This window comes from Rhinoraja longicauda, chromosome 18 (assembly GCF_053455715.1).
Source record: "Rhinoraja longicauda isolate Sanriku21f chromosome 18, sRhiLon1.1, whole genome shotgun sequence".
NCBI lineage: Eukaryota > Metazoa > Chordata > Chondrichthyes > Rajiformes > Arhynchobatidae > Rhinoraja > Rhinoraja longicauda.
The window spans coordinates 27,376,781-27,401,929 of NC_135970.1; the positions used below are offsets into that span (position 1 = coordinate 27,376,781).

A 25,149-nucleotide genomic window follows, 5' to 3' on the forward strand; every position below is an offset into this window, starting at 1 on the left:
ACTTTGGAGAATGCTGCTTGAACAGCTGAACCAATTGAAAGAGAACAAAAGGTACAGAATGCTGTTAGAACTCAGCAGGTCAAGCAGCGTCTCTGGAGAACATGGGTGGTGATGTTTCGAGTCGGGACTCTTCTTCAAACTGAAAGAGAGGTTGGCCTCCCAATTATCACAGCACTCCAGCAGAATGTTAACCAATTGCTCCATTTTCAGATTGTGGAAAAGAAACCCAATGGATCATGGAAGTTGTGTTGAGGGATGATATATGATACAAAGAATATACTCCATTTTATGACATAAAATTTGATCAATTTAAGGCTGTGCTGCAGAATGGTCATGTGCCATCACTTAAGGGGCAATGTTAGATTTTAATTTATTTTATTGTTACTAGGTCATTCTGTTGTATACACAATGTTTAAATGAAAAAGTGTTCATTGGATATTACCCACTTTTACCAGTTTAGATCTTTTTCAAAATCAAATAATAAATTGGCTGGAGTATTATAACACTAGACGGATGTGGACCCGTTAGGTCCAAATCTCTGCTGCGGGGGATCCTGCGGGCACTGCAACTCCCGTTGGGTGCAAACCTCTCCTGTGGGCCCGGCAACCCTCCCCCAACTGACGATCCGTGAACCCGTTGGCGGGCAGAGAGTGTCCCCCGGAGCTGTGGGCGGGCGAGGGGGGACGGGGAAGGGGAGCCACTCACCTCGGCCCCGTGCGGCCAGCGCTACAGCCAGAGTGAGCCGTGGAGCCGAAACCTCTCCTGCAGCTCGGCAGCGATAGCCATCTTGTTGGACCCTCTGCGCCGCGCTGCACCACGGGAGGAAGGTCGGGGGCAGGGCACGCCGGGACGGGCGCCGGTTCTCCTGAGGGGGAAGGGGGGGCCCATTTATTAAAGTTTATTAAGTTAATTGTTTTTAAAAAGTAACAAAACTTGATTTATTGAGACTGCGGGGGAATGATGAGTAGGGTGGGTCTAAAATTGTTGCGCTATTGTGTACTGTTTTGGGTATATTTCAAAAACAAATATAAGCACACACCCACATACAAGATGAGAGTTTCAGTGGTAGGTAGGTAGATAGATATAGATATAGATGGATATATAGAGATAGAGATAGTTAGACGGTTAGATGGATAGATGGATATATAAATATACCAAACATGATGCCAAGTTAAACTAATAATGGAAAAGCAATAGATGAAATGTGAATGGAATGAAACAAATAAAACCAAAAGGGGATGGGCACAGGGTTGTAACTCTCTCCATCAGAGAGTTGTACAGCACAGAAGCAGGCTCTTCAGCTTGAACGTCCCTGCCGACCGAGATATCTATTCACAGTAATTCCATTTGTTTTCATTTGGCCCAAACAATCTCCCCATTTTCTCCATGGACCTGTCCAAATACTTTTTTAACAGTGTAATTCTCTCTCTACTACCTCCTCTGGCAGCCGGTTCCATATACCTACCACCTTCTGCGTCGAGAATCTTAAAACTGAAACTATGAAATACAAACTAAAAAATCAATATACAACAGAAAGACACAACATGCTGGAGTAATATACTACAGATGCTGGATGTGTGAAATATTCAGCACCTCTGGAGAGAGAGGACTGGAGTTAAAAACAGATTGATGATTTTTTTTTGTTGTCAGAATTGGCCACTTCTGAATCTGGAAAAACAAGTTGATTTTTATGGCCTGAGGGCAGTTCAGTGATGTCAGAAGATGGCAAGTTTCCCGTGGCGATATGTAACGCTTGATCTAGTCTTGGAAAATTGGGAGAGGCAAGTGGATGAAGTGTTCATGGATGAGACTTTTGAGACCAGCGATCACTGGTTTCTAGATTTAAGATAGTTATGGGTAGAGATAGCTGGGCCTACCAGTTAAAATTCTAAATTGGGGCAAGGCCAGCTTTGAGGGTATTAGACAATAGTCAATAGTCAAGTTTATTTGTCACATACACATAAATGTGCAGTGAAATGAAAGATTACCCACAGTCCAACAATAACAGCAATAAAAATAAGCAATAACACACACAATCATAAACCAACACCAAACAAAAAGAAACATCCATCACAGTGAGTCTCCTCCAGTCACCTCCTAACTGTGATGGAAGGCCAGAGTGTCTTTTCTCTTCCCCTGCCGTCTTCTCCCGCGGTCAGGCTGATGAATTTGCCACGTTCTAGGCCGCGCCGGACAGTGAAAGGTCCGCAGCGGGCCGACCCAAGCCCCGCGATCCGGGGCGGGCGAAGACGTTGCCGCTGCACGTTGGGACGGTCGTGGTCCCGACATTGAAGCCCCCGCCGGGCAGAGAAAACCCCGCGGCCTATTTCAGGCGACGCCGAACGGTGAAAGGTCCGCGGCGGGCCGACCCAAGCCCCGCGATTCGGGACGGGCGGACGCTGCCGCTGTCGGAGCTCCCGATGTCGGCCTCCACCCAGGGCAGGGGCTGCGAGCTTCCGACGTCCATGCGGCCGGAGCCTCCACAGGCGAGTCCCAATTCACTCAAGTTGATTGGAGACGTTGAAGGAAAAGAAATGTCAGGAAAGTGGAAAGTTAAAAAAAGTGTGGTAACAGGAGTCCAGAACATGCATGTTCCTGTTGGAGAGAAAGGCAACACAGGTGGGTGTAAGAAAGCTTGGATGACGAGAGAAATTGAGGCACTCTTCAAGAGTAAGGATGAGGCATGGGGCAAGTATAGGTAGCTGGGATAAGTGTATCTCTGGAAGAGTTTTGAGGACTGAGGAGCAAACCATATAAGAAAATCAGGAGAGCATAAAGGGGACAGGAGATAGTTCTGGCAGTTAATGTTAGGAGGAGATTTTAAAAGTGTACAAGGGAAAAAAAGGATAACCAGGGAGAGAATTTGACTCCTTCTAGAATCAAAGCGATCAACTCTGTGTGGAGCCACAGGAGATGCGCAAGAACCTCAATGAGTATTTCTCCTGTGTTTTACTGTGGGGAAAAACATGAGGATTTGGAAACTTGGGGCTATGGAAGTGTCTTGAGGGCAGTCAGTATTACGGGCGAGGTGGTGCTGAAGACCCTGATGCATATTAAGGTAGACAAATCTTTCAGGCCTGATCAGATTTATCCAGGGATACTAGGAGAAGCTAGAGAGGAAATTGTAGGAGCCCGGGCTGAGATTTAAGAGTCATCTTTAAATGTGGATGAGGTGCCGGATGACTAGAGGGCGGCAAATGTTGTGCCTCTATTCAAGAAGGGCTGCAGAGAAAAGCGTGCGAACTACAGACCAATGAGAAAGTTACTGGAGATTATTCTGAGGGTTAAATTATACATGCATATAGACAAGGGCTGATTAGGATAGTCAGCACGGTTTTGTACGTGGGAGATTGTGTCTCACAAATTAGTTCTTTGAAGATGTGACCAAAAAGGCTGAAGAGGGCAGAGCTGAAGACATTGTATATATAGATTTCAGACAAGGTTCCGCATGGTAGGCTGCTTTGGAAGGTGAGATCGCATGGGATCCAAGGAGAATTGGCTGAATGGATAGATGTTGCTTGTCATCTATATCAGTGATTTAGATGAGAGTATACAAGGCATGATTAGTAAGTTTGCAGATGATACAAAAGTGGGACATATTGTAGATAGTAAAGATGGTTGTTTAAAATTGCAGCAAGATCTTGATTGATCGGGCAAGTGGGCAGTAAATGATAGGCCTCAGGGAAGTGTAGTAGAGTGTACTAGGGATCAAGGAATGCAGGTAAATAGTTCCTTGAAAGTGGCATCACAGGTAGATAAGGTGGTCATAAAGGGCTTGGGCACATTGGTCTTCGTCAGTCTGAGTATTGAGTATAGAAGTTGGGAGGTCATGTTATGGTTGAATACGACATTGATGAGGCCACATTTAGAGTATTGTGCTCAGTTTTGGTCACCATGTTATAGCAAAGATGTTGTCAAGCTGGAAAGGGCGCAGAGGAGATTTACGAGGATGTTGCCAGGACTCCAGGGCCTGAGCTATAGGGAGAGGTTGAGCAGGCTAGACTTCATTCCTTGGAGCGCATGAGAATGGGGGATGATCTTACGGAGGTGTACAAAATCATGAGAGAAATAGATTGGGTAAATGCACAGAGTATTTTGCCCAGAGTAGGGAGATCGAGAACCAAAGGACATGGGTTTAACGTGAGGGGAGAAAGATTTAATAAGAACCTGAGGGGTAACTATTTTTTACACAAAGGGTGGTGGATGTATGGAATGTGCTGCTGGGGGAGGTAGTTGAGGCAGGCACTATCACAACATTTAAGAGATATTTGGACAGGTGCATGGATAGGATAGGTTTAGATGGCCATGGGCCAAGCACAGGCAGTTGGAACTAGTGTAGATGGGGCATGTTGATCGGTGTGGGCAAGTTGGCCTGAAGGGCCTGTTGCCGTACTATATGACCCTATAACTCTAATAGAAATGCTGCCAATTCTGAGGCAGCACACTCTGTGGTTTTGCAACTGTCAGGAGGTATGCAAATAATGTTCCCAAGCATTTTCTGAAGTAAAATGGTCATCTTACGCATCACTGACCAGGGGCCTATCATGTCATGGTTCACATGTCAACACCAATCTCCCAGAATAGATGGCCTATTCTAAACTCTGTTGTGGGAAGTAATTCCTAGGTGGAAAGAGGAAATACTGCAAGGATGTTCTCAAATACTTGAAAAATCTAATATCCTCATTGTGTGGAATGAGGGGATGTGGGTGAGGTCCTAAATTATTACACCTCAACTTTCGTTGCCTTGGAAAAAAACATGAAAGATAGTGAGTTCAGAAGGCAGTACATTGAAAAGCTAAAGCATTAAAACTGAGTGTGTTCGATGTCACAGAACACATGGGTTTATAAATCATCAGGGCAAGATGAGATTTATTCCAGGGAAGCATGGGAGGAGATAGCTGAGACCCTACAGAGATTTTTGTATCTTTGTTTGCCATGGGTGAGATTCATTTGGAAAAGTGGAGCACAAGATGCTAGTCAGCATGGCTTTGTGTGAGAGAAATCCAGCTTCATTATTTTGATTGCATTCTTTGGGGAAGTAACTAAAATGATTGATGAAGGCCAACATTGAAATAGGCTCTTTAGCAAATTATGAGCATTGCAGTCATCAAGTACTAAAGCCATTTTCCAATGCTTGGTTTCTGCGCTAAAACATTTCAAGTGTTCATCTAAATACTGTGTAAATGTGTGAGTGTCTGCCTTCTCCATCAACTTAAGTTTCAGGGTATTTTACAGAGAGCAATAGTAGATGATAACATAATGGAGAGTTTACTTTTTAGATACTAGGCTTAATGGTCCACTGCCATTCATGAACCAAAGAGGGCAGCTGCATGAACGGTCAGAATAATTAGAATAAGAATTGCTGCAGATTATCCATTCTTCGGTGAGATTTATTGATAGGGAATTTAAATTGGGTCATTGTAGGATATAGAACCGGAATTACTGGGTATGTAGGAATGAATGTAGTATGATTCATGAAGAATGAAGTGAGGAGATCAGTGGGGAGGACAAATGAGTAATTCAAAAAATTTATGTAGAATTAGATACGGGCGGCACGGTAGCGCAGCGGTAGAGTTGCTGCTTTACAGCGAATGCAGCGCCGGAGACTCAGGTTCGATCCTGACTACGGGTGCTGCACTGTAAGGAGTTTGTACGTTCTCCCCGTGACCTGCGTGGGTTTTCTCCGAGATCTTCGGTTTCCTCCCACACTCCAAAGACGTACAGGTATGTAGGTTAATTGGCTGGGTAAAATGTAAAAATTGTCCCTAGTGGGTGTAGGATAGTGTTAATGTGCGGGGATCACTGGGCGGCACGGACTTGGTGGGCCGAAAAGGCCTGTTTCCAGCTGTATATATATGATATGATGATATGATATGATACGACATGGTTAAGGACTACAATGGTAATCATGCAGAGGAAGTATATGATAGGTAACATGGGTTTTCATTTCAACTTGGAGTCAAACAACTTAGAATTTCTTTTTTTTCTGTGGACTATTGTGCGGACAAGGGATACATTAAAGCTTAATTCTAAATGGATCTTTGGAACTTACTGTCTAGTGACAGAAAAGACATCCATTGCTGAAGACGCACTAGATGATACAAAAGTGGGTGGTTTTGCAGATTCCAGGGTTCAGAGAAGATTTACGAGGATGTTGCCAGTATTGGAGGGTGTGAGCTATAGGGAGAGGTTGAGTAGGCTGGGTCTCTATTTCTTGGAGCTCAGGAGGATGAGGGGTGATCTTATAGAGGTGTACAAAATCATGAAAGGAATAGATTGGGTGGTGGGTGTCTGGAACAAGCTCCCAGATGAGGTAGTTGAGCCTGAGACTATCCCAACGTTTAAGAAACAGACAGGTACATGGATAGGATAGATTTGGAGGGATATGTACCAAGCGCAGGCAGGTGGGACTAGTGCAGCTGGGACATGTTGGCCGGTGTGGGCAAGTTGGGCCGAAGAGCCTGTTTCCACACTTATCACACTATGACTCTATGTGTGCGAGGGTAGAAGTTTAGCCAACAAAGAAACACAGAGGAAGGTGATGCTGTGATCAACTTTGTTGAAACTCCTGAAGAGGTTGAGGTATACCAGGAAACATTTTATCCCACAGACGCACCGTACATTGTATGCTTTTTATGACTTTGATCTTCATGGTCTTAATGCTCTTACAAGGAAAATGGACTGAAGAAGTTTGAACAAAATGTTCTATTGGAGTGGCCATATACTGGGAGGCAATAATAAACTTAAGGTCTTTGGAGAACTTAAGGTCTTCGGAGTGGCCATATACTGGGAGGCAATAATAAACTTAAGGTCTTTGGAGACAAAAAACATTTAGAGATCAGAGGAGAGTTGGAGAAAACTCTTTGTGAGAAATAAACAATAATAATCTGGTATGAGCAGAGAACTGCTGATGATGGCAAGAAAAGAGACTGATTAAGAACTAAGGACATAGGAGGCACAAAATTATAGGTTGAGACACGAAAGACAGAGTGGAAAGAAGAAGCCATCCACACAGAATGACAGTGGATTAGCAATGTGTTGTATTTTCTTTAGTATTGGATATATCTTTAAAATATTTTATTTGCATGAGCTGGCATATGGATGTCATTTGCCTCATTTAATACGATTATCCCATGAATTCCCTTCCATTGAATCTAATTATATCAACCATAGATTAAGTGTCAATTCTGCGTTCCATTTTTGGATTAGCTATCGGGTAAACATTCAAGTTGGGATCTCAATTCGTTGTCTATGATTTTTGTTTAAATGTAAAATATGTTGGCAAAAGCTGGCATATCTAAATTTCATCAACAGCAACTTGCTATGTGTTGCATTTTAAAGAGATAAGATACATCTTGAATCAGTTTTAAGGCTTTTTGTTGTTTTTGTTTGTGTGACTCACAAAATTTATTAGAATGGAGTCAGTTGGCTCAGCAATGGAATTTGACTTTGAAGTGAGGTTAATGTTTTGCTGTTACTCTCATGCTGAGCAAATTAACCACATCTATTTGAGGTCAAATTTGGTTTGGACGTAGAATTCAATGACTTGGGAGAAATTTTGATTTAAATTGAGGAATGCATTAAAATTACTGACATAACTTTGGAATTCTTTGGATGAACTTTGTTACTTTTGGGGGGTGGGGGGGGGGAACTAGAAAAGTGGCCTGCCTTCAATTTCTGTAGCAAATTTCACCTGTTTGTGTATGTATGTTACTTACATGAACAAAACTAGAATGTTAATTTTTAACACATACCTTGATGAAATGTTCTCTATATTCCACATCTTGGAGATAAAGAAGAAGCAAGCTGATAATTTTCCTTAGGGAAGTTTTATTCTACATTTACATATTTACTGCAAATTGCATCTGAATAAATTAGAACAATACTTCTGTCTTTTTATTGCACAGAATTCATTTTTTGCATCCTCAAAAGACAATTAATTAATTTTCAGGTTCTAGGGCAGATATATTTCAAGCTACAGCGCTCATTAAAGTTTTGTTCTTGCTGCAGCAATTCCTCCTTCTGAGGACCAGGTGATAACTGAAGGTGCACAATTGATGGGTGTTTGGAAAAATTAAATTATCTGAAATGTAGCTGGAGGGGGAATGTGGACTTGGGAGCAGGCAGGGCGGTGACCAGCAGAGCGAAGGGGGGCTGCTGCTGGGAGGGGAGGTCATGCTGCTGCTGCTGCTGCTGGTCTGAGGGGGGAGCTGATGACCTTGGGCTGCGGCATGGGCCCTGTCGTCCAGACGGTGGGGTAGATGATGGGGAGGAGCTCGCTGGTGCAGACCAGCAACAGAGGAACCTAGTTTTAAGGTGCAACGACAGGGGGTGGTGGAGTAACTCAGCAGACTGAATCAGTCTGAGGAAGAGTCATTTAATTGGGTAGTGGTGGAGAAAAGGACCATATTAGGCTAATTTGTTTTCATCCTTTACTACCTAAAAGAGCCATGCTTAAGTAATAAATATATTAAATGTGTTCTTTTTAAGAAACCACACAATGCAATTAGAACCAACATTGGTAAAAGCATTCAACATGGCATGTTCATGTCATATTTCCATGAAAATGATTTTTATTGCTCTGCATTTAGACATGGAACCCACCATCTGCACTCAAAATAAATATGTTCATTCCCTAAGTTATTTTCAGTTTCACAGTGCAGTAACAGTGATTGCAAAGTGTTTTGAAATCACTACAGTTGTAAAATTTGGGCCACAAACTTTATAAAATGGATTATTTTTCATTCATTGTAGGAATGTAGATGGAGGGGGAGAGGAGAAATGGTCCACCAAAGCCTGGTTGCTAACCATTTTAACTCCTCTTCCAATTCCCCTACTTACCTTCTGGGCCTCCTCCATTGCCAGAGTGAGGCGAAGTGCAAACTGGAACAGCACTTCCTATTCGACTTCTCCAATGCTCCAATTTTAGGTAACTAACCTCAATCCTCTTGCCGTTTCTGTGCCCTACCTGGGCGTGCACCCATTTATCCCACGACCTCTGCCTTCCATCTATATTCCTTTCCTCTGGCTTAACAATTTGCACTTCTTCCATCCTTATCTCATATGTTTTGGCTTTTCATCTCTGGCCTTTGTCCAACCATCTGGCTATCAAAACATCCCCTCACCTGTATCCACCTATAACTCGCCAGGATTTATCTTGCCCCTCCTCCTTTCCAGCTTTCTTCTCCCCACCGAAGAAGGTCCCGCCCCGAAACATCACCTATCCATGTTCTCCAGAGATGCTGCCCTATCTGCAGAGTCACTCCAGCACTTTGTACCTTCTTTTGGGTGAATAATAATCCTTGTTCTGATCAAACATTTCAAGATCATATTTCAAAATCATACTCTTGCAGTAAATATAATTTAATATAATAAATATAATAACATGCAATTATATGCTTATCTAACAAAGTGTATTATTCACAACCTTGAATTATTTGATGCAGCTTTCAAATTAATATTTTCTCTAGCAATGCTTTAATGCCCATTGGCTTGTTGCCGCTTTGTTATAGGGTTTTGTTTAACACGCCTTGATCCATCCTAGTTTAATTCCATTTAATTTACCTAACCTGTTTAAATATATTAAGGAACCCACAGAATTGTTTTTCGTTTTATCTTATTAATTTTCAACTTAAATGTCACTGCGATGAGGAAGGTAATACAGAATGAATTGACTGATGAGCACTGACTGTTTCAATTTTCAAATAACCAAGAGTTTGGGCCACCATCTTTGCAGCTCGAAAGTAGGCAGGAGCCTTATTGTCCAGTTGCAAATTGAAGCACTCATGATGTATTTTAGATATGAACATCATGGTTTGTCTTAATGAGATACCCTTTTGGTTTTAAATCATTTCACTTGCCATGGGGAGGGGGAGGGGGGAGGGGGAGGGGGAGGGGAGGGGGGGGAGGGGGAACCCACAAAATGCTCGGTGTCAAACTGAAATGTCACCTATCCATGTCCCCCAGGGATGCTCCCTGACTTGCTGAGTTACTCCAGCAATAGTCTTTTGTGGTCTTTTTTTTGTAAATCAGCATCTGCAGTTTCTTGCGTCTACATTTTATAGTGTTACATCTTTTAAAATAAAAACGCGGTGGAGTATTAATATAAATAACATCTAACAATCTGGACATTTTGTTAGTCCAGCATCACCAAGATTTGTAGTGTGTTGGATGAATGAATTGTTATTGTTATCAATAGTGTCAAATGTGTTTAATTATCATAATCATTGTGAACAGAACAAGGAATTTCTACTTGCTGCAACTTTACAAGCACATTAATGCAACAGCATAACAAATAAACACATAATAATACAATAAATGATCAGTTATACCAGGTAACTACACCATAATAGTGCAAGATGAAGTATATAGTGCAACCTCTGCAAAGCCCAGAGTAATTTGGTGTTGAAGTAGGGTTATGGTTATACAACAACAACAATACAATATACTAAGAATTTATTAGCCAAGTATGTGAGAACATACAATGAATTTGATTTGTCATACAGTCATACCAAAAAAGCATCAAGACACCCAACTATATAAGAATTAACATAAACATCCACCACAGTGCACTGTGATGGAAGGCAATAAAGTCTTCCCTCTTCTCCCGCGGTCGGGGCAGACGAACCATCTGCAGTCGGGGCGATCGAATCTCCCACAGCCGGCGATCGAAGCTCCCACGTCGGGGTGGTCGGAGCTCCTGCGGCTTGGAGCTCCCGAAGTCGGTCCCTGACAAAGGGATCGCGAGCTCCACAATGTTAAGTCCGCAGGCTCCCGCGGTTGGAGCTCCCGAATTCAATACCCAGCAAGAGGCCGCCAGCTCCTCGATGTTAGGCCGCAGTGCAGACGGAGATACGATACGGAAAAAGTCACATCTCCATCGAGGAAAGAGATTTGAAAAAGTTTCCCCCCCCCCACCCCCCACATAATACAAAACTACAGATACACTAAAACATACATTTAACAACAAACTAAAAACAACAAAAGAAGAAAAGGACGACTCAGACATTAGCGAGGCTGCCATTGTGCGATGCTACCCGGTGTATGGTTATGCAATGTGGTTCAAGTGTCTGATGGTTGATGGGAATAAGCTGTTTCTGAACCTGGAGGTAAAGGTTTTTGGGCTCTTGTACCTTCTTCCTGATGGTAGCAGTGAAATGCGATCAGGGTGATATGTGTTTTAATGATATTAGCTGCTTTCGTGACACAGCATTTCCTGTAGATCCCTTTAATGGTGGGCAGGTCAAGATGGACTGGGTAATGTCTACCAATGTCTCCAGAATATTCATTCTTAAGTGAGTTACTGAATCATGCCTTGATGCAACCGGCACATATGCTCTCTACTGTACACGTGTGCAAGTTTGATAGAGTGTTTGGCAACATGGGCAGCCTAGGAACTTGAGTCATAGAATCATGAAGCTATACAGCATGGGACCAGCCATGTCACCCCTCCTTGGCAATGCAGATCAACTTTGCATACTTGGCAAATCCCATTTACCTGCTTTGTTCAATGGACCTCTTGTCGGTTATGCACCATAATAACTGGAAGTTATTGATACTCTCCACTGCCGTCCTACCTATGAAAGTAGTTTCATGGATCTTTGGTTTTCCCTGAAGTCAACTATCAGCTCTTTGGTCTTGTGAATGTTGAGTGCAAGATTGGGAGAGAAGGAATGGGTGATGTTTCAGATCAAGACCTTCTTCACCCCTCAGTCTGAAGAAGGGTCTCGACCCGAAGTGTCATCCATGCCTTCTCTCCCGAGATGCCTGACCCGCTGAGTTACTCCAGCATTTTGTATCTACCTTTGATTTTAACCAGCAGCTGCAGTTTTTTTTCCTACACATTGAGTGCAAAATTGTTGTTCTGGCACCGTTAAATCAGATTATCGATCTTCCTCCTGTATACTGACTTGTCGTTACTTGTTATTCATTAAACAATGGTGGTATTGTCAGCGAATTTAAAGATAGCGTAGAGCTGTGTCTAGCTACGCAGTCGTGGGTCTGGAGAGAGTTAAACACGCAGCCCCTGTGCAGATGGTCAACGAGGAGGAAGTGTCAATTCATACTATGTAAGGTCTGCCGATGATGAAGTCGAGGATCCTTTTGCATAGGGACAAGCAGAGACCCAGTTCCCTGAGTATGATGATAAATGTATAGGGGATGATGATGTTAAGCATCAAATGTAGTCAATAAACAACGTATGTGTTCTTATTGTCCAAATGGTCCAATACAGAGTGAGCGGCAGCAAGATTATAACTGCTGAAGGTGAATTGGAGTGGATCCAGGTCCTTGCTAAAGCAGGAGTTAATGTCTGTCATAGCCAGAATGTTTCCTTCATTCCTAGGTGTTTGAGTTAACAAATAAGGCCCTGATGCAACCATTCCATATACTTTCTATCATACATCTGTTGAAGTTCGATAATATTCAGCAACATATCAAATCTCAATCTTCTTTGGAAATAGAAGCTTTGATGAGCTTCCTTTGTGATTGTATCAATATGCTTAACCCAGGACAGATTGTCGCATTAAAAAAAACCTCAAAGTGCCAGAGTAACTCAGCGTGTCAGGTTCATGGATGCCCAGCTCGATCTCCCTCCTGTATTCCGATTAATCATTACCTGTTATTCATCCAGCAATGGCAAATTTAAAATGTCGTTGGAACTGTGCCAGTTTAATAATAAATTTGGTGAGGATAATGGTCTTGAATGGTGATCTGTTGTTGATGAGCAACAGCTCGACATACATGTCCGTTTTGTCCAAGTGATTCAGCATTGAGTAGAAAGCCAGCGAGATTGCATTCCCTGTTGATCTATTTTGGGGCGGTGACTGAATTGTAGTGGGCTCAGGTCCTTACCATTGCAGGAGTTTTATATTGCAGCATAACCAATTTTTCAAAACTTCATCTGCTATGATTAGAGACTGCATGGGGGCTAGGTTTGCTTTCCTTTGAGTGGAGAAGATTAAATAGGGAGCTGATTGAGATATTCTAGATTATGAGAGGCATAGATAAGATAGATTTTAGAATAGTTTACTCAAGTGGGGGTGCTGATAACCAGAGATATTGATTTAACAGCAAACGACTCAGCAGGCCAGCCAAGATTATGGTGGTGGTGATGATGATTATAATGATACATAATTGCCACCTGTACCTCTCGCTAAGTGCTGTGAAATTCTTTGGTTTTGCATTCAAAATACACAAAAGAGTCGCCACAAAGGTGCTCATTCCTGCCCCCCCCCCCCCTTTAGTTCTCAATTGCACCCCCATCTCCCCCCCCCCCCCCCCCCCCCCCCGCGGGCAATGAGCGTCCCGGCCTTTTATATATGTTTCCATGCTGTTTGACACTCAGTTGATCTCCTTTAGCAGTGTAACATTTTGGTACTCATTGTATTTTTTCTATTGGTTTCTCTGTGGTATAGTTAAAAGGGAAATATTGTATGTGCAAGTTAGAATTATTGATTTTTGAGACTAGACAAATGGGAAGAAAGATGTCCTGGCATGTTTTCAAGTTCATGATTTATGAAAAGCGTTTACACTCTTCTTGCCACAAGTTTTAAATGTTTTTGGGCTCTGCATTGGCAGTTGGATGCTTCACTTCATCATGCTGTTTTTATATGGTTGGCTCTGATTGAAAAAATGTCATGTGAAATGTGTTCTTATGTATTGTAGGGTTTTTTTGCAGATTAAATTTGCAGGAGTTATGAGTTGTCAAAATGCTGGGCATTTGAAGAGGCTGAAATTTAAATGTTCTAGTCTCACCTCACCTCGCCCTAATGACGGATGTTATGGATATGGGAGGTGCAGTCAGAATATGCTGCTGTTCAGTTGGCTATGGTGCAGTTTGTAGACGGTCTGCATTGAATTCGCAATATACAATTGAAGGGAATTAATGTTTGGGATAGTAGATGTAGCACCAAACATATGGTCTACTTTGTTTTTGATGACGATGAGCTTCTTGAGTTATATTAGAGTTGCACACATCCAGGCAAATATAAGGTATAAGTTCTGTTTCACTCCTGACGTTATGTGTTCATACTTTGTTACAATGTGAAGGGGGAGGGGGGGAAATTGGGCCGAAGGGCCTGTTTCCGTGCTGTATGACTTGTGCGGCCTGATTGTATTCATGTATAGATTGATTATACAAGATAGCCTGTAAACAAAGCTTTTCGCTGTATCTTGGTACATGACAATAATAAACTAATACCAATTTTTAAGCAATAAAACATTTTACCAAAGTTTATTTTTACATATTTCAAAGTTATATATACACCTACTTAATTTGCAGCCACCTCATAGTTGTAGATAATTCTCAAACAAATTTCAAATAAAATTCTGTAGCTATTGTTTCAAGAAGCAAGAGTTGAAATACTTAATAATAGAAAATGCTTGCTTTGCCATGTCATTTTAGTGTGCTGTGACCTGCTGAAAGTTAGACGCCGTTTTTAAAACTTATGATTCTCATGGCACTAGATACTTTTCATCAGTGAGTGATTTTTACAGGTTCAGCAAATGCATCCACAAAAGCTGGAAAGCTTGATCACTGATGTCCAATGATAGCTAATCATTTGACCACATATCTGCTCTGCCTTAAGATCATGCTGATCTTTTGCTTCGGCAGCACTTTCCTTCAGTAAGCCAGTGTCACTTAAATCTCTTAAAATATGTGTTCTGGGTTTTGAGTGTATTTGAGCAACAGATCCTCACAACCCTTTTGTGTCGAGAATTTCAATAACTTTGATGCTCTTTGGTGAAGAAATTTCTTCTCAATTCAACCCTCTTTTGAGTTTCATGCCTGCTCCAGATCTAGGGCAGTAGGACAACATCTATCCTGTTGAGACCCTCGAACATTTTGTATTTTTAAATATCATCTCTCATTCCTCGAAATTCGAGAGCATGTGCCAATCTGCTTAATCTTTGCTCATTTTAAGAATCAATTAAGTGAATCAATCTGTCCTATTTCAGGACAGCTGGCATCCATTAAGATTAAGTCTAGTGAATCTGAGGTGCCCCACCCCTCCCCTCCAGTCTGTTGGTGCCCTGCTGCAGAACCCATTGAGTTCTTATCGCGTGCAGCAGCTGAGTGGCAGGTCAGATGTGTCAGCATCTGACCTCCAGCTCATCTCAGATGTGGCCACGTGTGGATGTCTGGGATATGCTAAGCTGCAGATTGCGGATAATGGGTGGATTCCTCCAGAGCAAAGATAAAAATAGATCTAGCCTATTATTATGCTTGTTGGCTACAGCATGTCTAAGGTGGGCAATTATAGAATTCCTATTGCTGCAAGAAACAACCTGATGTCACATGGAATGACATTGTTTGCGCAGGAAGTTTTGCAGATTGGAATGTGCTGAGAGGCACAATGCACTTGTAAGATTGTTCCCTGCCAAAAATAGAATATAGAATGTGGATACAAAAGAATGAATGTATTATTGGCAAACATTTTATGCCATTACTTCACTTACAACCTTAACCTTAATGCATTCCCAGGAATGTGAGTATTGTTTATAAAGAGATACTGAGCTGCAAACCTGGTTTGAACCAGGCCCACTGCACTGCTGCAAAGTGTTGGGCAAGGAACCTGGTGCAAATTCCTGCACTCCTCTGCCTCCCAAATTCTGTATCAGCAACTCCACTTGAATGTGATGAGAATTGTTGTCTTTCTCTTTCTTACTTTGCCTACACATTTCCATACAAACCCAGAAACCTTATGGTGCTGTCACTCCCCAGTAATGATCTACCAGCCAGAATCTAGCCCTGTGGCTGGCATCTTAGTACTTACAACATTACTCATTCCAGCCACCCGACACCATTCTTTACGGGTATCCCCTCTACACCAAGCTATGAGCAGTTTATTACTGTGAGATGCCAGGCTCCTCACATCCAGATTTCTGACACAGCAACATGGTGTTTTTTTAAGTACCGTAGAATATGTGCTTGAAATCTTTGGCCTCCTGGACTATGGGCACAATAATAAATCTACATTCTGCAGAGCAGGGTTAATGCAATTGCATAATTAATTGATTGTAATCAATGATAAGCACTAATTTGCTTAAAAGGGAAGAAACAAAAGTCCTGATGTCTTTATGATATTGGTAACTGGAAAGCGCACTATTATTCTGGAGAGAAGGAATGGAAGACGTTTTGGGTCGAGACCTTTCTTAAATTGGAGCAATGCCAACTTTGAAGGTATTAGGCAGGAACGTTAGTACATTACTATTAACAGCCTCATACGGAATCAGTGTAATAAGCAAGGAATGGGAACCAGTGTTTTTTTTAAAATTCTAATGTTAAAATTATAAAATAGCTTGTAATAGTTATTATATTACATAGTGAGGGCTGGTTTATAGTCCACTGCTCCACACAAACTTCACTGGCATCGCTTTCTGGTATCTTCATATTGTGCCTGGAATATATCATAGTCACGTTTTCCAAGTGCTAACATTTTTAGCTGTTTTACTTGAGCACAAGCATTTTGGGTCCATTGGAATTTTAGCCTGGAGAATAATTTTTTGGTTTGCTGGAACTGATTAAAATACTGGTTGGCACTTATGTTCTGTTTAACTTCTTGTACAAGTCATCCAGTTTATCTTATTTGAAATACAAAAAGTAATTTCTCTCCCCCCCCCACCCCATGAAGTCATTATTTTTTCTGCATAACTACTCGGACATGGATTTTAGCACCACCTATTAAACCACTTCTTTTTTTTAAAATCACGTTAGCTTGGAATTTCCTGGAAGGTTCTGCCACAAAATTAAAATTATATATTTTTTCTCCAGATCTTCACTACTTTATGCTGCTATAATGCAAAAATTTGTTTGTTTCAAACTCTTACTTTTCATTGTGTCAATGGGATGAAATTGAATAAGGAACATGGTGAAATTTTTTCCTGTAGTGATAAGATCAATATAGAAATTGGTCAAACTTTTTGTGTTGGGGATGCTAAGACTTTATTCCTTGGAGCACAGGTGACTAATCAGGGATCTTATCGAGGTGTATAACATTGTGAGGGGAATAGATAGGATGAATGCAGAGGTTTTTTTTAACCTGGGTAAGAGAAATCAAGAACCAGAGGACATAGGTTTACGGTGAGAATATGGAACATAGAATAGGACAGCACAGGAACGTGGCCTTCTGCCCACAATGTTTGTGCTGAACATGATCTGCTTATGCCTCTAATAATTTTATTAACTTCTGTCTGGTCTCCACCCAACCTTCAGTGTTCCAAAGAGAGCAATCCAAGTCTAGCTAACCTCTCCTTATATCTAATACCCTCTAATCCAGGCATCATTCTGGTAAACCTCCTCTGCACCATCTCCATTTAAAAGACACTTGGTCAGGTAGGTGGATAGGAAAGAATTAGAGAGATATGGACCAAACGTGGGCAAATGGGTCTTGATTAGATGGGGCATTTTGTTGGCATGGGCAGATTGGGCTGAAGGGCCCTCCATGCTGTGGGGGTCAATGACTCTTTGACTGTGATCATTATTTAATGCTAGAATTATTTTGCATTGATTAAAAGTTTAGTTAAAAATTAATTGGGCATGCGTCTTTATGATTAACATGACTACAGGGGAAAAGACAATGTTTGATCTAATCTTGGGAAATTGAGAGGGATGTGGGTGAAATGTTCGTGGATGAGCTTTTTGGGACCACCAACCACTGTTCTATTAGATTTAAGATAGTTATGGATGGAGACAGGGCAGGCCCACACATTAAAATTCTAAATTAGAGCAAGACCAATTTTGACGGTGTTAGACAGGAGCGCTAAAGTTGTTTGGAGCATGTTGTTTGAAGGAAAAGGAACGTCAGGAAAGTGGGATGTTTTTAAAAGAATCCAGGACATGCATATTCATGTCACCTGACGCTTATGAAGATAGACAAATCTCCTGGGCCTGATCAGATTTATCTGAGGACACTGCAGGGAGCTTGGGAGAAAATTGCAGGTGACTTTGCTGCGATTTATGAGTCACCGCTAAATTCAAGTGACGTGCCAGAAGACTGGAGGGTGGCAAATGGTGTGCCTCTATTTCAGAAGTTACGAGAGAGACTTCTGAGGGATAAGATTTAGATGGACAGGGGCTGATTAGGGATAGTCAGCAAGGTTTTGTATGTAGAGTGTGTGTTTCACGAATCTGACTGTTTTTTGAAGATGTGACAAAAAAGAGTGACGAGGGCAGAGTTGACAATAGTAGGCTGATCTGGAAGGTTAAATTGCATGGGATCCAAGGAGAAATAGCTGACTGGATAGAACGGAAAGAAGCAGAGGGCAATAATGGAAGGTTGCTTTTCGGACTGGAGGCCTGTGACTAGTGGTGTGCCTCAGGATTTGGCGCTGGATCCATCCCCTTTTGTCATTTATATCAATGATTTGGATGGGAATGTACGAGGCATGATGAGCAAATTTGCAGATGACACTAAAATGGGTGGTACTGTAGATATGAAGGTGGTTGTCAAAAATTGCAGCAGGATCTTGATTGGTTTGGCATGTGGGCTGAGGAATGGTTGATGGAATTTAATACAGAGAAATGCGAGGTGTTACATTTTGGGATGGCTAACAAGGATAGGGCTTTGGGGAGTGTTGTGGAGCAGGGGAATCTAGGGGTGCAGGTTCATAGTTCTTTGAAAGTAGCATCACAGGTAGACAGGGTGGTCTAAAAGCCTTTCAGCACATTCAGCATTGAAGTTGGGAGGTCAAGTTACATTTGTATAAGACATTGGTGAGGCCACTATATGTGTTCAGTTTTGGACATTGTTATCGGGAAGATGTTGTCAAGCTGGAAAGGGTGCCGAGAAGATTTATAAGCATGGGAGAGGTTGAGCAGGCTAAGTCTTTATACTTTGAAGCACAGGAGGGTGAGGTGTGATCGGAAAGAGATGTATTTATGAGATTAATCAATTGCGTAAATACACAAGGTGAGGCGGGGAGATTTAATAGGAACCTGAGAGGTAACTTTTACACAAAGGGTAGTGGGTATATGGAACAAACTGCCAGCGGAGGTTATTGAGGCAGGTACTATCATAACATTTAAGAGACATCTGGGCAGGTACATGGATAGGATAGGATAGGGTTAGAGGGCCAAGTGCAGGCTGGTGAGGCGAGTGTGGATTGGGGCAGGTTGGTTGGCGTGGACTAGTTGGGCAGAATGGCCTGTTTCTGTGCTGTATGACTATGATATAAATAGCATAAACTCTCAAAGCTCATGATAACATTTGAATGTTGAAAGGAAGGACCATTATGTATCCTAATATCTATCTGTAGGTGTCTTTTTTTGCTTTAGTTTGTTATTTTAGATTATATCCAACTTGTGAGGATGTTTATGTGCTTTAGTCTTAGCAATATTATGTTTGAATCATCTTCAAAATGTTGGTGGATACATGAACTTAATTTACCATGGAGACAAAACATGAAATGTTTGGCGTTGTTAAGCTGGATGTTCGCCTTTTTTCATTTTTGTGTGGAAATATGCTGCCCTCTAATGGAAAGGTGAAAATATTGGCTCAGCTTTTTAATGGTACATAAATGTAGAACTAAATGCATCATTTATCTTGTAATTGATGTAAGAAATCAGTTATTTAATATAATATTTTTCCTCAATTTACAGAGAACTGGCACTTTGACCATTTTAGCTGTAATTTAACCAATAACTGTGCAAAGAAAGTCGAGGAGTCATTAAACATCTGTTCAAAAAGTTGCAACTTGCAAATATCCTAAAATAATTAAATTTGTATACATTTAACTTTTCTTGGTTAATTTTGAATATTGTAGCAAAAATTCACCAGTCATCAAGAGCAGATATTTTGGAATATAATGGCCTTTTTTTCCAATTTAATTTTTGATTTAAATATTGATTGCAGAAAAAAATTATGTATGTGATCCGAATGATATGAAATGATGATGTCCACTAAACTAAATTGTGCACCCAAGTAATCTAAGAACATTTACTTTACTTTACTTTGGAGATACAGTATGGAAACTGTCCCTTCAGCTCTCCTATGCCCCCCCCCCCCCCCCAAGTCCACGCCGACCATCGATCACCCATTTATTCTTTGTCATAAATAAATGTAATATAAATATCTGAATCTTGTTTTTTTTTACAGAAATTGGCAATAGGTGTCAACCAGTTTGCCTATACATGTGTACAAGACCATCACGTTTGGGCTAACCAACAGTTTTGGGAAGCTACATTCTACAATGATGTGCAGAGTCAAATTCGAGCGCTCTACCTCACCTCCAGAAATGAAAATTTTCTATCCAATTTCAAGCAAAGGGTAACTAGATATTACTTACCTATGTTTTGTTTAATACAGTATAAATACCAAAGACTCTCCTGTACCCCAATTCTTTTTAAAATTCAATTTTTTAATAAACATTTTCTGAAATCATAGTTTTATAGTATCAGTAAATGTAATAGCACATTGAGATGAAAGCAAACAGAAGTTGTTTTATCTGGGAATAAAAAAGAATTCTTAAATTTCTTAAATATTTCATCTCATTCTTTCTATATATTTTTTATTTTTAGAGTGCAGGCAACTTCTCATTCATTGCAAGATGGATGTTGAGATCATAGGGTGATTGGATTTAGTGAAGTGTTAAAATGTATTGTGTAGATATTGCAGCGTTTTTTATGGATTTGATTCATGTGGCAGGATCCTTGTAGGTGTCTTGAATTTTGGGAGGTGAGTTACACAAAAGGGTTTTGATATATTCTTGTACTCACCATATTTATATGGTTGGGTTGGTTAGGTTTCTGGTCATTGGGTTCAATCCAAATGCAATTGAATGTCATGGGTAGGTGATTGAATGCTTTTAGAAAATGGTAATTGATGTCACTATTGTAACTCAGATGACACTTGCTACTTAGGCCCTTGCCTAAATATTGTCAGGTTGCTGGCATGAGCTGTTTCATTTAATGAATTGCCACCAAACTGAAAATTGTGCAATCACTGGCAAATATTTTGACCAAATGACAGATGAAAAGTTGTTTATGAAACACCACTAATGGTTGGGCCTCGGATTTAACTGAGAAATTCGAACATTCATGTTCTAAGGCTAGGTTAATTGACCTCCGACAACCACAACTATCTTCCTCTGCACGGTATATTAGCCAACTGTTGGTTTGCTTTCCCCTTGCACCTATTGACTTAAGTTGTATTTGTGCTGAATACCACACAGAGTCAAATGCTGCCTTGATGTTAAAGGCAGTCACTCTCTTCTAATAGTCAACTTTGGCAACCTTTGGACTGAGGGTTTAATGAGTTATGCAACCAAATAGTCCAGGCAAAACCTTCATTAAGTATTGCCCTAGTTATTAGTAAGTAATTAATGGCATTGTTAACATCACTAACTATCACTTTGTGTTGATTAGCTCGTTGGGTGGCCAGATTTTTTTGCTGTATAGGTAATATATGGGCAACTTTCCATCTTGTCGAGCAGATGCTGGTGTTGTAGCTATAGTGGAACAATTTGACGAGATGATCACGGATTGCAAGTCTTCAATACTGCAGCCAGGATGTTTTCTACTCCCATTGCCATTGGTCTTTCTAATGTCCTCAGCCAATTCTTGATATTACATGGCTGATAAGAATGAACTGAACATTGGTTTTGTAATGTGGAGATTGCAGAAAGAAGTCCAGATGAATAACCTACTTGGCAGTTATGGCTGAAAGTGGTTAGGATAGTCCTGTGGTGCAGTTTCACCATATTGGCAGCTTGCTCTTGTTTAACTGATACTGCTTTCAGCATGCCCTTTTACATTCTTCATTGAACGGGGATGGTCTGTGGTTTAATTGTAAATGCTTGAATAAAGATGTGTTGGGTTATGGCACAAATAAATTATTGTTGCTGCTTGTCCATTTAGCCTAAAAATCCCCAGTTTTGACCTGTCAGATCTATTCTCAAGCCCATCCCATTTAGCAAAATGTAGATCCACACACCACAATGAAAGATGACATGAATGTGTCTCCACAAGTGGTGTGCATTGGTCACTGAGGTCATTTGCTTGACCAGCCAAGATGAATAAAATCAGTTTTATTACAAAATCTTCAAGTTACCATATTTACCATCATATAACTAGTTTAAATATTTGCATAATTTTGTCTCATAGCAAGTAATTAATTTTTATCTTTGACAGTCATCCTTTGTCCTTCCAGGAGATTTCTTTCTTATATCATACTGTAGTGGCCTGGCGGAGGCCAGAGAAAAGGCAAGACGCCAGGCAGTTTTTAGTAAGATTCTTTTATTATGCTGTGAGCTCCTGCCCACAGCGTAGTTCTTCTAGGGATGAGCCACGCCTCCCCTTGGTCTCACTTTTTACCCCTTACGCCTATCCGTCACGTAACGAGGGGCTGACCCAAGGAGTGGCCTGATCCGCCACAGGGCCCCCCCAAGAACACCTGTTAAAACTCTTTAAATGTTTTACTTATAAACAGTGTGTGTGTGTGTGTGTGTATTTATATATATATATATAATATATATATATATATATGCATTATCACATTTGAAATTCCGATATTAAGAGTTATGGAATATTCATAAAATGATCATAATATTGGTCATGATATCATTTAAACCCCAATGTTTGATTGCCATTGATGTGCACTAATATGCCTAATGTGTGTAACATACAGTGAAAAAGTTTGGTTCATTGGAAGTTAAATAAGGCAGAGGTATTTCAGTATGAATTCCACGAAACAGCCTTGTCCTGAGATGGATTTTTTGTGGAAAAATATCTTTCACTTTGTTGCTATTTCCGCTGTGCTTCCACATATCCTGCTCTTTGATATTTTATGGCCTTATAACACTTCTTTCAATGTGGTGCTCTGTCTGTAGTTCATCTATGTGTTCTAACCTTTGCAAAAGACATAAAGGCAAGAATAAAACCTGGAAGAAAAAAAAATATTTTCCAGCTCTTGATCTCTGTTTTGTTTATTTTAGGATAAAGATCCACTACCAACAGAGCAACAAAAAACAGTCATGGACATAGCAGCAGAGCAGTTGCGCCTGTGGCCAACGCTGCACAAAGAGAAACAGCAGGAGTTGGAAAAAGGAGAAGAAAACACGGTGTTTAGCCAAGCCATTCATTATGCCCAACTCATGGTATACTTGCTGGTTCCCTTGGACACGAGTAAAAACAAGTTACTTCGAAATGCTGCAACAGGAGACTGGGAAAGTGGGAGTAATAGTTTTGTCACTAACAGGTTTGTATAAAGTCATGTTCACACTTAATATTTCACACTTTTTCACGTAAATGTTTTGTATAAAAATGTTGTAATATACTTTTCCTGCTGATGAAATGCATATTGATATAGAAAATATTTTAAAGATTTTCAGATGTAAAAAATAGTGTTCTGAAAATTTAGCAGAGGTTTAAGTTAAAAAATCTTGAAAATTAATTTACTCTGGCTGCCCGATCATTATGTTTCACCATTTTAGTCAAGCACTGGCTTCAGACTTTGACGTGTTAAAGATCAATTATAGGTCATAAAAATCATGCAGCACAGAAACAGACCCTTTGGCACAACTTGTCCATGCCAGTCAAGATGGTCCATCTAAGCTAGTCCCATTAGCTTGTGTTTGGCCCATATCCCTCTAAATCTATCCTGTCCAAGTGTCGTTTAATGCTGTTATAGTACCTGACTCAACTAGGCAGCTTCTTCCAGGTCTACGGAAAGTTGAAACATTTACTGGTAAGCTTAAAGTACATCATGATCCATAACCCCATAGGTAGAGGAGCAATATAAAGGCCTTCTGAACATATGTGTGTCAGATTTAGGTGCAGGTGATGACCATCTTTTGTGGCTGATCTTCTGTCTCGGCTCCATTTTTTTTTCATTATCCCCGTATCCCTCAATTTTCTTCCTATCCAGAAAACTAAAAATCTCTGATTGAATGTGATTTTAGAATCATCCAGTTTCATTTATAATTATCATCATATCATATCATATCATATCATATCTATACAGCCGGAAACAGGCCTTTTCGGCCCACCAAGTCCGTGCCGCCCAGCGATCCCCGTACATTAACACTATCCTACACCCACTAGGGACAATTTTTACATTTACCCAGCCAATTAACCTACATACCTGTACGTCTTTGGAGTGTGGGAGGAAACCGAAGATCTCGGAGAAAACCCACGCAGGTCACGGGGAGAACGTACAAACTCCTTACAGTGCAGCACCCGTAGTCAGGATCGAACCTGAGTCTCCGGCGCTGCATTCGCTGTAAAGCAGCAACTCTACCGCTGCGCTACCGTGCCGCTACCGTGCCGCATTATGCTTTGAAAATCACAATGGATCAAATACTTGCATTTAATTATAAGACACCTACCAATTCTGCAAAAGTAATGTTCAGCTTCTTGCAAGAATAAACTTGCTGCTTACCTCCCATACAATTCTAAGCATTTGCTAGTTTACCATAAATACTCCCTGATCCTCTTTAATATAAATAGCTTTTTAATAATCATTTTCCATATGCATCGGCTACGCTGTATAAATTGATACCAGCATATCATAACTAATGTTAGCTTTCCTGTGTACCTATTTTGACATTTAATTGTACTATTTACTATCCAGTATTTATTTCATATCTCGTGTTGCAGGTGTTATTAATTTGCTGATTTTTAAAAAAAACATTGTCACCTTCTTACTTCCTTTCATTAAGATAGTATTTTACCAAAAAGTTAGCAGTTGGAGTGACATTTAACACCCCAGTAATACTATGTCCATTGTCCCTGCAAAGTGCTGTGTGGGTTAAAATGAACTGTTTCCCAAAGTTGAAGGTTAAATTTGAAACTTACTGGGCCATCTTGTCTCGTACATCTCACCTTCCTGAGAGAGGAAGAGAAGTAGTTGCAAATTTATTTTCCACTACATTATACAGCATGTTTTTCTTGGCATGCAGAACACGAACAAGATTACTTTGGAATGTTGCACACAATCTGACTGAATTTGAAGTTTTTCAAGGTTAGAGGTTGGTCACGTCAACTTTTTTGGTCTGTTTACAATGCTAGCAATGGAATTTATCACTGCTTCTTGAAATGCTGCTGGAAGGTTCACAAATCACCAGGAAGTTCAGTTTGTCATTTTATAACTATTTAGCTAAACAGCATTTTCAAAATCAACCTTGTAAATCTATTATAAACAAGTACATTAG

At 40.7% G+C, this 25,149-nt stretch overlaps 1 protein-coding gene across 2 annotated transcripts in view; it reads left to right on the forward strand.

The window, feature by feature from the left end:
• The window catches only part of sbf2 (SET binding factor 2), a 291,683-nt gene that overhangs the window by 190,860 nt on the left and 75,674 nt on the right, over window positions 1-25,149 (forward strand). For both annotated transcript variants that reach the window (XM_078415378.1, XM_078415380.1), the window contains exons 18-19: window positions 20,097-20,267; window positions 22,933-23,195. In XM_078415378.1, the coding sequence (XP_078271504.1) occupies window positions 20,097-20,267; window positions 22,933-23,195 (434 nt within the window). The remainder of the gene's footprint in view (window positions 1-20,096; window positions 20,268-22,932; window positions 23,196-25,149) is intronic.